General features: G+C 37.8%; 2 protein-coding genes across 2 annotated transcripts; both read right to left on the bottom strand.

The window, feature by feature from the left end:
- Positions 1 to 1,641: 1,641 nt before the first annotated feature.
- LOC141665826 (uncharacterized) lies at positions 1,642 to 2,652 on the bottom strand. The gene is made up of 3 exons (XM_074471810.1): positions 2,342 to 2,652; positions 2,054 to 2,236; positions 1,642 to 1,987 (listed from the first exon to the last, which is right to left on the bottom strand). Exons 1-3 carry the CDS (start codon positions 2,650 to 2,652, stop codon positions 1,642 to 1,644), a joined length of 840 nt encoding a protein of 279 aa, XP_074327911.1.
- Positions 2,653 to 11,537: 8,885 nt separating this feature from the next.
- LOC141665825 (dirigent protein 22-like) lies at positions 11,538 to 12,107 on the bottom strand. The gene has a single exon (XM_074471809.1). It carries the CDS (start codon positions 12,105 to 12,107, stop codon positions 11,538 to 11,540), a length of 570 nt encoding a protein of 189 aa, XP_074327910.1.

Raw genomic sequence — 12,107 nt, 5'->3', positions numbered from 1 at the left:
AAGAATTCCATTCAACCCCCCTTCTGTAATTCTTGCTATATTGTTAAGGGACTAACAAGATGGATTAGGGGAATAAGATGGAATGTTATCAGATGGAGAAGAAGAATCATGAAAATAATTTGTGTGGATGAAAATAGATGGGAGTTCATCATGAATAAAAGGAAAATAATTTGTTTGCACAGGCAAGAAAATTACAGGTGGTGGTGCAGTAGATTTTAAATGAAAAGGAATGTGCTGCTCATGAAAAATAACATCTCTAGATACGGATATAACTAGAGTGTCCAAGTTAAGTACCTTGTAGCCTTTCTGATTAGGTGGATAGCCAATAAAAGCATGAGGCTGAGCCCTTGCATCAAATTTGGACCTACTAGCTTTTGGTGTACAAACAAAGCACAAACATCCAAAAACCCTCAAGTAATCAAGATTTGGTGGTTCATTAAACAATCTCTCATAAGGACTTACAAAGTTAAGTGCTTTTAGTGGCATTCTATTGATCAGGTGAGCTGCACAAAGTACACACTCTCCCTAGAACTGTTGTGGTAGCTTTGATTGAAAAAATAAAGCTCTTGATGTTTCTAATAAATGTCTGTGTTTCCTCTCCACAACACCATTCTGTTGTGGAGTGTAAACACAAGTTCTCTGATGTACAATACCCTGTTTATGATAAAAGGATTTTAATTCCCCTTCACATAGTTCCATAGCATTATCAGTTCTGATAATTTGAACATCTTGCTTAAACTGCTTCTTGATATAAGCAATGAAATTCTGTAGTAAAATCATAATCTCAGATTTGAACTTCATTAAGAATACCCATGTCATCCTTGTAAAATCATCCACAACTGTCATAAAGTATTTACATCCATTATGATCACTAAATCTATTAGGACCCCATGTGTTTACATGAATCAGCTGAAAAGCAATAGTACTTTTACTAACACTAGTAGGAAAGGAATTTCTAGTTTGTCTAGACAATGGACAAATTTGACAGATACCATCCAGACCACATGATTCTTGAGAAAATATATTTCCAACATGATGAAGCAAGGATATTGGCATGTGCCCAAGTCTGAGGTGCTATAGTTTTGTTTTATTAACAATGTTGTCATGAGAAGAAAAAGAAGCTTTGCAGACTGAAATTGGAGCTGAGATTGAAGGGAGAACTGCAGAAGTGCTGGAGCCATGACATTTGTCATCTTCTAGATAATAAAGTCCATTCTTGAAACTACCAAGAAGTTGTGGCCTCATTGAAGGGCCCTGTAAGACACAATCACTATTAGTGAATGTAACAGTGCAACTCATATCTCTGCAATTTTTTGGTATAGAAACCAAATTAAATTTGATTTCTGGAACATAGAGTACATCCTTTAAAACTATATCATGATTCAATTCCACAACTCCACTTTTATCAATTCTGACTTGTTTACCATTTGCAATGGTAATAAAACTATCTGCTCCATGTATTTTCTCATGAGATTTAAAAAGAGAGAGATCACAACACATGTGATCTGTAGCTCCACTGTCTACTATCCAATTAGTTCCAGAAGATGAGACAAAGCAAAATTTACCTGCCATATTAGCTGATTTTCTTCCATCTGAGTCATCATCCATAAATTTTTCTTTTCCAATCAATTTAAGAATTTGCTAATATTGTGCAGCTGCGAATGAAACATTATCAGGTGAGTCTTTATGTGGTTCTTCATCAGAAAGTTGAACAGCAGCTGCCTGTCTCTTATCATTTCTTCCATTAGGTGGATATCCATGTAGCTTGTAACACATCTGCATGGTATGACCTGTCATTTTACAATGATCACAGAAAAAAGAATTTGTTCTTCTTGTGTCTCCAAAGTTACTATTCTGAATATTCTGTGACTTAAACCTATCTTGAAAGTTTCTTCTAGCACCAAAAGCCATTGTATCCTCAGAATTAGCTTGAGAACTATTAGCATTCTGATACAGTCTCTTGTGACTTTCTTCCTGTAAGAGTAACCTGTAAGCTTGAGAAATTGAAGGTAATGGACTCATAACTAAAATGTTTCATCTTATCATTTCAAACCCTTCATTCAGTTTCATCAGAAATTCCACTAATCTCCTGTCCTCTTGAGATTTCACCAACTTCTTGTTGATTTCACATGTACAATTTGTACATCCACAGATTGGTAGAGGATCCAGAGAGTCCAACTGATCCCAGAGCATCTTCATTTTAGTATAGTATCCTGATATGTTCTCAGAGCCTTGCCTAATTTCAAACAAAGATTGTTGCAAAGAGAACAACATTGTTCCTGAAACTTGCCCATATCTCTCTTCTAAATTCAACCATATTTATCTTACTGTCTTGAAATACAGTACACTCCTAGCAATGTTCTGATCTAAGACTCCCAACATCCAAGATATCATCATAGAATTGCACATTTCCCAGGCTCTCAAAGTGGAACCAGTTGTAACAGGTTTTGTTATAGAACCATCAACAAAACCTGTTTTATTCTTAGCAGATAAACTAATCAACATTGATTGTTTCCAATCAGCAAATCCATTTCCATCAAACTTCATGGAAACAAGCTTCATACCAGCTTTATCCGAAGGATGAAGATAAAAAGGAGAACTAGAATTTTGAGAAGGATCTAACTCAAATTCAGTATTTTGTGCATCTGCCATTTCTAACTAGTAATTTTAATAAAAAACAACCAGAATGATCTTCAATTTTTTTTTGACAAGCACGGCTTTATCGTTATAACGATCAGAATCTCAATCAAGAACAATTGTTGAGATTAACAAGAATTTAGAAAGATTGACCAACTACTGTCCAATCAGATTATCAACAATCTCAAATATCATCAACAAGAAATTATCGATAACAAACAACTAATATACAGATATAGCACTCCGTAATCAAAATCAACGAAAAATGTGCAGATAACAATCTGTAATCAATACTTCAAGAAATGAGCATAATCGCAACGGAATCACAAACAAAAACACTTACTCATTACAGAATCGTAACTCGGCGTTCTGATACCAACTTAGAATTCATCAACAAAGCTTTCTGATTACTCAATTGACTTGAATAAACACCAGAGTACGTACTTCGTATTTCAACATCTGATTCAATCGTTTACATACTGAAAACAAACACTTAAACATCACTGTTTACTACTTACTAATTACAAGATCTTAGAACATTAGATCTCGTGAAAGAGATGACTACTATATATGAGAGAGAAAGCAGAGAGAGATCGAGAGTTTCTGAGAGATTGAGAGAGACATCTTGACTAACTAACTTCAGCTTGTTTTCTCTATTCTATATTTATATTTGATTGACTATCTTGATAACCTGTCTGTCACGTGAGCTGGAGATCCAGGTAGTTATTTTTATAACTAACTGTGAGAATTAATCCTCTGTGTGCTGGTGCTCAGTTTTTACCATGTTCCTTAGCACTAGTCTTATCAGGATAGTCTTGAGATGGCAAGTAATTTTAACATTAAGGAGGTGGAAAAGACGTTGTGGTCTGCAGAGTCTACTAAAGCCCCTGGTCTCGATGGAATGAACGTAGGTGTACTTAAAAAATTGTGGAACACTATTAAAGGTGATGTTATGTCCTTCTTTGCAGAGTTCTGCTCCAATGGTACAATTCCTAAGGGTATGGATGCATCTTAGATCACCCTCATTCCAAAGTTTCTAATATGTCAAAGCCTTCGGATATAAGACCAATAAGTCCAATGAACGCATCCATGAAGTTGCTAACTAAAGTCTTAGACCAGAGACTTAAACCTCAGATGGATTATTTGGTTTCAAATAAACAATCAGCTTTCATTCAAGGTCGTCAGATCTCAGACAGCATTCTGATGGAAAATGAAGTTATTTCTGCCTTCGGGTCGAGAGAGTGATAAAGATATATGAGTGCAGTAGTTATCTCTTATGTGATAGCTATATTGGTTAGTCTGTTATAGAGTTTCGTAAATATCAGTTCCTAAGTTATAGGCTTTGTAATTCTATCGGTATAATGTGCTGTGTATAAATATATGTAAAGCTAATACAAATGTATATACTTCTCCCATATATCTCCTATACTTGTCATGGTATCAGGAGCCTCTTGATCCTCCTCTCCTCAATTTTTTTTTCTGTATTCCTCACCATGAATACTACTAATAGCAGTAGCACCATCCCAAGTTCCAGCGAACCCTCCAAACCCCTGGTGGTTGTGAATGTTCATTCTGTGCAAAAACTAACACCATCCACATATCTTACATGGAAGTCACAAGTTGAAGCTCTCCTTATTGGGTATGATTTGTATCATTTTATTGATGGTACTCATACTTCTCCTCCCAAAACCATAACCAAGGGTGACGCGTCTGAGATTAACCCAGCATACAATACTTGGGTACGTCAAGACAAACTATTGTTCGGCGCTCTTGCTGGAACTCTCTCCACCAACATCAGCCCGCTCATTACCCGTGCATCTACTACAAAAGCTGCTTGGGACATACTTGCAAACACTTATGCTAATCCATCTCGTGGTCATGTCAAACAACTCAAGGCGCAACTACGACAAATTTCCAAGGGTACTCTTTCTATTTCTGATTTTATGCAACAGCTAAAGCGTATTGTGGATGAACTTACTCTTTTAGGTACTATAATTCCTCACGAGGATGTTCTTGATCGAGTTCTTGATGGTCTTGATCCCAGCTTCCAATCTGTTATCGATGTTGTCCATGCGCGTGATACCCCAATTTCCTTTGAAGAGCTACACGAGAAGCTCATCAACAAGGAACTTCTCATTAATGCGGCTATTGCATGTGAAAACTCTCCTATTTTTCCGGCTACTGCACATCCTACTAACACTCGCTGGAATCCCAACTATGGCCAGAATTGTTTGGCGCAACGTTCATCGCCTCCTCTTGCCATCTCGAACAGTCCTCAACCGCCTAAGCACTTCAAGCCTTTTGCTGGTAAATGTCAGTGGTGCAATGTAAAGGGCCATGTTCTTGCCTATTGCCCAAGTTTCAGAGAAGTGCATCCATCTATTACCTTGCCTCCCCGCAGCTTCTGCACTAACACTCCACATGCTAATGTTGTCACGGCAAATATCTCTACTGGTGTCCAAGATGTATCATCTTCACAACGAACTCCGGGTTGGTTACTAGATAGCGGCGCAAGCCACCATGTCACAACAGACTTGGCAAACTTATCTCTTCACTCTCCTTATGATGGTACAGATGAAATTGTTATTGGCGACGGCTCTGGTCTTCCCATCTCTCACATTGGTTCTACTCTTCTCCCTTCTTCCTCTAAAGTCATTTTCTTTAAATAATGTTCTATGTGTTCCCTCTATGCACAAAAATATAATTTCTATCTATCAATTTTGCCTTGATAATAATGTGACTATTGAGTTCTCATCATCTCTCTTTTGCATCAAGGAGCGTAGTATGGGGGAAATAATTTTTAAAGGGCCATCTAAGGACGGAGTTTATGAGTGGCCAAAATCTCTTACTCAACCATCTCGAGTCTTCCACGCCACCAAACAAGTTGACTGGCATCATCGTCTAAGACATCCATCAATTTCAACATTTAAGCAATTGCTCTCTAGTTTAGAAATTTCTCATAGTCGTGATTCTCATTGTAATTCATGTTTGATCAATAAAAGTCATAAACTTCCTTTTGGCATATCTACACTTACTACATCATCTCCTCTTGAAGTTATCTTTAGTGATGTTTGGTCATCTCCAATATATTCTTTTGATAATTTTAAATATTATGTAGTGTTTGTGGATCATTATACCAAATATATATGGATCTATCCTATGAAAAATAAATCAGACACTGCAACTATATTTCCAAACTTCAAAGCCCTTGTGGAAAAACAATTCAGTAAGTCAATTAAAACTTTATATTCTGACAATGGTGGCGAATTTCAGAAATTAACTCCCTTTCTTTCTCATCATGGTATTTCTCACCTCACAAGTCCTCCTCATACTCCTCAACACAACGGATATGCCGAACGTAGACACCTACATATAGTAGAGACTAGTCTTGCACTCCTTACTCATGCATCTATTTACTCATGCATCTATGCCTCTCAAATTTTGGTCTGTTGCTATCCAAACAGCCGTGTACTTAATTAATAGAATGCCAACTCCCACTCTTCAAAATCAATCTCCCTATCATACTCTATTTGGCATCAAACCCAAATATGATAATCTTCATAATTTTGGATGTCTCTGTTATCCGTGGTTTCGGCCATACACTCCTCACAAATTGGCACCCAAGTCTATTGCTTGTGTTTTTATTGGATACCTCCCTGCCCAACATGCCTATCTCTGCCTCGATCCTATTACTTTTCGCGTATACTCATCTCGCCATGTTCGGTTTATCGAGGATGTTTACCCATTCGCTACTAATAATTCCGCACCTCCGCCACGTGCTATATTAGACGAATGGTGTAACTTTAACCTTGCCATTCCTGTATCCCCATCCAATGTACAATCTTCCACTAATTTTGAAGATTCTCCATCATCACCTAGTCACATTGTTAATCAATCTACTCAACAAAATATTCTGTCCAGCAATCAAATGGACCAACCTACACCACCTCCTCCTCTTGCTCCAACTCACTCCTTCACAACACGAGCAAAAATAATATCTTTAAACCCATTAATAAATTAAATCTCTCTGCCCAACGTACATCAGTTGAGCCTTCAACTGTTAAGCAAGCCCTTGTTGACCCAGGATGGAAGAATGCAATGGAATTACAATATAAAGCTCTTGTTGACAATGATACATGGGAGCTTGTCCCTCCTTCTCCATCTCAGAATTTAGTTGGCTGTAAGTGGGTTTTTCGGACTAAATACACAAAAGATGGACAGATTGACCGGCTGAAGGCTCGCTTGGTGGCTAAAGGGTTTCATCAACGCCCTGGCCTGGACTATACAGAAACATTTAGTCCTGTCATTAAACCATCAACTGTACGTATACTACTCACTCTTGCTGTCTCAAATGGATGGAACTTAAGGCAACTTGACATCAACGATGCCTTTTTACAAGGAACCTTAACTGAAGATGTCTACATGGCTCAACCTGCAGGGTTTGTTGACCAAGAGAAACCTCATTATGTATGTCATTTACGTAAAACAATCTACGGTTTGAAACAAGCACCTCGAGCTTGGTATAATGAACTTCAAAATTTTCTTCTTAATAGTGGCTTCACAAACTCAGTCATGGATACTTCGTTATTTTTTAAAAAAGATACGCAGACACCCATATATGTCCTTGTATATGTAGACGACATCATAATCACAGGCCCATGCTCCAGTACTGTATCAAAGTTTATTAATCAGCTTGCTCTGCGATTTTCTCTGAAGGACCTTGGTGAGTTAAACTACTTCTTGGGGGTGGAGGTGCAACCTTGTTTTCGTGGCTTATTTCTAAGCCAACGGCAATATATCATTGACTTGCTTCGACGTGCATCTATGTCGGAAGCCAAACCCGTCAGTTCTCTCTTGGATCTAAATGTTAAACTCACTTTAGAAGCTGGAACTATCCTGCACAATCCTACTGAATATCGTGCTTTGGTTGGGGGATTGCAATATCTCTTACTAACTCGGTTAGACATTGCTTTTGCTGTGAATAAATTATCCCAATTTATGCATCGTCCTACTACTTTGCATTGGCAGGCTCTAAAACGTTTACTTCGCTATCTTAAAGGCACTGTTGAACTGGGTTTAACTCTATACACAGGGTCTTCACTTTCTCTTCATGCATTCTCTGACGCAGATTGGGCAGGTGATATTGATGACTATAAATCCACTGGTGCATACATTGTATTTATGGGCAAAAATGCTATTTCTTGGAGCTCTAAGAAACAAAAATATGTTGCTCGTTCTTCCACCGAAGCAGAGTATCGTTCTGTTGCACAAACCGCAGCTGAGCTTGCTTGGGTTACTCATTTACTGTGTGAACTTGGTGTGTCATGTCCAAATCAACCAGTCATCTATTGTGACAATATCGGTGCTACCAAACTTAGTGCAAATCTAGTATTTCAATCCCGAATGAAGCATCTTGGTGTTGATTATCATTTTATTCGTGAACGTGTTCAAGCTGGTACTTTACGTGTTGTACCAGTAGCAAATGATGACCAGCTTGCAGATGCATTAACCAAGCCCTTGTCTCGACCTCGATTGCAGATGCTCATGTCTAAGATTGGTCTGTCCCTCCGACCGTCCAACTTGCGGGGGCATGATAAAGATATATGAGTGCAGTAGTTATCTCTTATGTGATAGCTATATTGGTTAGTCTGTTATAGAGTTTCGTAAATATCAGTTCCTAAGTTATAAACTTTGTAATTCTATCGGTATAATGTGCTGTGTATAAATATATGTAAAGCTAATACAAATGTATATACTTCTCCCATATATCTCCTATACTTGTCAGATAGTACTGTAAAGGCTTGGTCTTTAAGATTGATTTTGAAAAGGAGTTTGATAGGATAAACTGGGACTTCTTGTTTTGCACTTTAGAAGCAATGAATTTTAATTCAACATGGGTGAATTAGATCAAATTCATCTTTACAACTGCATCTATTTCGATTCTAGTGAATGGTAGTCCAACTGAAGAATTTAGCCCTCGGAAAGGTCTTCGGCAAGGGGATTCCATATCCCCCCTTCTCTTTAATATTTAGTTGGTGAAGTGTTATCCAATCTTCTGGAGACTGCAAATTCAAAGGTTATTTTTCAAGGGGTTTTTTGGTCTTCTAATCTTGGAAGGATCACCCACTCACAGTACGCAGATGATGTCATTTTGTTTATTCATAATACAACCAATTCAGTGAAGGATGTTAGAACGTTGCTATACTATTTTCAACTTTTTTCTGGTCTAAAAGTTAACTACAATAAGAGTAGTATCTTTGGCTTTATTAACATACACAAAACCTTATGGATTGGGCTTCAATTCTTAAGTGCAACGTTGGAGAGGGGCATATAAGGTATCCAGGTTCCAAAATAAGCCTATCTCCTAATTCTAATCAATATTGGGAACCCCTAGTGTCTAAATTAAAAAAAAAAAGTGGCACTCGTGGGATTTTGATTCTCGTGTCATCCGTATTAAGACAACATTGGATAGCTTACCAACATATTGGTTTAGCCTTTTCTGTATCCCTATAACTGTAATCAATGAGTTTGAACGTACACGTAAAGGCATCTTATGGGGCCATGATCGCAGTATTAGAAAACATCACCTGGTTGGTTGGGATAAAGTGTGTGTAAGGAAGGAAGCTATAGGTCTTGGAATATCATCACTAATATTTAAAAATCTATCTTTGCTCTCAAAGTGGTGGTGGAGATGTTATGTGGAAAGAGATAAGCTTTGGAATATCATGTTAAGGGACAGGCATGGGTCTGCTGTTCAATATTACTTGCATTCCATTACGTTGGTAAGTGGTGCCTCCCCTATGGTCAGGAGCTTCCTAAAGCTTAGACATAATGATCTGACTTCATCTCTGCTCCTAAACTCTAACTTCTTTTGGTGTGTTAAAAATGGGGAGAATGTGTTGTTCTGGGAGGATTGGTGGTGAGGTAATGAGCCTCTTAAATTGAGTATCCCTACTCTGTTCCGTATTTCAAATCTAAAACTTTGCTCGGTGAGTAAGTTTCTCTCCTGTTGGATGGAATGTGGTTATGGTACATCCAGCATTTTGTCTGGTTCCCTTCTTCCTAGAGATAAAGATAATTTAGACATCTTGGATGGGATTTTGAACTCGATTTCTTTGACAAGTGGTAAAGATGAATTAATGTGGATCCCCAATAAAGGAACGTTATCACATAGAGCCTTCAATAAACAACTTTATATACGATTTGGACAGGGGTGCGGTTAATAGTATGTGGATTGTCATTTGGAAGTTGAAAATTCCCCTAAAAATTTCAACGTTCTTATGGAATGTGCAGTGGAATGTCCTCCCATAAAAAGCTTTTATCGATAGCAGAGGTTGTAATTTAGAAAGCACTTGTGAGAGTTGTCTCATTCTTGAGGAAACGACTCCTCACATAATTTGGGAGTGTACTACATCAAAGGAGGTGTGGAACTATGTTGGTCTATGGTGGAATTGTTCAAGACACTTATCACATATTCGAAGTTTCTCGCTCTATACCATTTCAAATATCATCAAGGACAAAAGGCTGAGTCAGGTTTGGGGATTAATTGTTGCTGCTGTATGCTGGACACTATGGGTTTCCGGTAATGAGTTAGTGTTTAATTCAAAGAAGACATCCAATATGGTTATATTTAATCTCGTTATGTTCCGGTCTGCTCATTGGTGTAAAGCTGTGAACCTCATTGCATCCACTTCCTGACCATCTCTGGAATATAAATCCACAGGGTGTAGTACTCGTTCATAATTACAAAGTATCCTCGGAATTTTGGAAATTCAAAAGAAGACATTGGGACTTAGTTTGTTCTGTGGATGGGGCATGGGGTTCTAACTCATTCGGTAATCTTCTGGGAAGTATTGGGAGTAAGATAATGAATAAAGGTGATGCACCCATTTATTTATTCTCAGGCCTATGCGATGCTAATTCAAGTCTAGAGGCTCAAGTTGTAGTTATTTTACATGTTATGGGTGCTTCGTGTAAGTTAAGTGCTAGCAGCTCAAGAGTAATTATTTGTTTAGATTCGGTGGAAGCAGTAGATAATTTTTGATCTAATAAATGGTGGACTTATTACCCTGTTCTTAATATTTCAGAGACGGTTAAATTTAGAAAGGAAATGGAAGATTTTTTTTCTCGTATCTCATTATCATTTGGACTGGTACCTAAGGAATTAAATGAGGAAGGCTAGAAGGAATTGGTCTACTGCATGTTGGGCTGAATAGTTCTAAGCTGACATCCATCAAGAACGAATTCAAGAAACTGGGCTGTAGTGGTTTGGAGAAGCTCTCATTCTTTCAATTCTCTCTCCTTATTTTTTATCATAAGTGATCTTTTATCTGACCTGGGTATAGGATGGGTAATGTCACAACTCCCTCTCCCTAATGCTAATACTAATGGGGTTGGAGTTATCATTCGGTATTCTAATGGAGATAATCTGGGTGCTTGGATGGGGCCGCTGAATGACATGGAGGAGGTAGAGGCTATCTTATGGGGTATACAACAGTTTGCTCCAGGTTATTAATTAATATTAATATTCTTCAACAATATGAAACATCGTGATATCACTTTGTTGTTTTAGTCCCGGTTATTAAATAAAAACGAAAAGAAAACTAATTACCAAGAAAACTATATCAACTTACCACAACTGCAAATGATCATCAACATTGAGTAAACTGCTCATAATCTCGACCGTTTGACTAACATGACTATGATTTGTAATTCAAGGACTCAATCTATGGGCCTTAAATACAACAGCATTTTAACGAAACGATACAAACTTGACAAACACTAATACAAGATACTTGTATCACCAACAAACGCTTATAACTAAATCAAATCGTATCTCAAAGTAGAAATTGACAGTTTAAATTATAAAATTAATGATACTCCAGATCATTATGCTAATGTTAATAGTGTTGAACTAGAAAATCTAGTTCAACGGTCGCATTGCCCTTGGCAACATCAAAAGAATTGAACGACAATACTGCAAGGCCTCGCGCCATACGGAAAACACCAGTTCCACCCACCACGGCCATCTCGCGGTGCTGCAGACTTGGCGGATTACTGCCAGAAATGATTAGTGTGCTACCATTGTACTTTTTGTTGGTAAAAGTCAATGTAAAATCACAAATAAAATTGACATCTTGAATAGAAGCATAACTGTATATGCCTTGGAGCTTACCCACTGGGGCTGAAGAAAATTCAGGACCAACTGTGACAGGATTATCACATACTTTAACCAGCCCAAACAAGGTTGGTGAAGTAGCAGTTATATTTGCATTGGCCACCACTTCAGAGGTAACTCCAGTTATATCATGAAAATAGTAGTGAAGTTTTGTCATCTTCTCTTCTTTTGTTTCCATTTGTTTGAACCATTTTGCCACTTCTAGAGGCCCTTCCACACTAGCAGAAAATGCTGGTGTTACTGCCATAGCTGCCATGAAAATGATCATTACAGTTATGGTTAGTTTTGCCAT

Source organism: Apium graveolens, chromosome 6, assembly GCF_009905375.1.
Source record: "Apium graveolens cultivar Ventura chromosome 6, ASM990537v1, whole genome shotgun sequence".
Classification (NCBI taxonomy): domain Eukaryota; kingdom Viridiplantae; phylum Streptophyta; class Magnoliopsida; order Apiales; family Apiaceae; genus Apium; species Apium graveolens.
Note: the sequence above shows the minus strand (reverse complement) of the source record. Positions and strands in the feature narration are given on the sequence as shown.

Excerpts from the sequence above, each read along its gene's own strand:
- LOC141665826 (XM_074471810.1), bottom strand. The coding sequence starts at position 2,652 with ATGGCAGATGCACAAAATACTGAATTTGAGTTAGATCCTTCTCAAAAT. Across the intron at positions 2,237-2,341 it reads AACATTGCTAGGAGTGTACT|GCAAGGCTCTGAGAACATAT; the intron begins GTATTTCAAGAC and ends GTTTGAAATTAG. Across the intron at positions 1,988-2,053 it reads CTGATGAAACTGAATGAAGG|GTTACTCTTACAGGAAGAAA; the intron begins GTTTGAAATGAT and ends TCAAGCTTACAG.
- LOC141665825 (XM_074471809.1), bottom strand. The coding sequence starts at position 12,107 with ATGGCAAAACTAACCATAACTGTAATGATCATTTTCATGGCAGCTATG.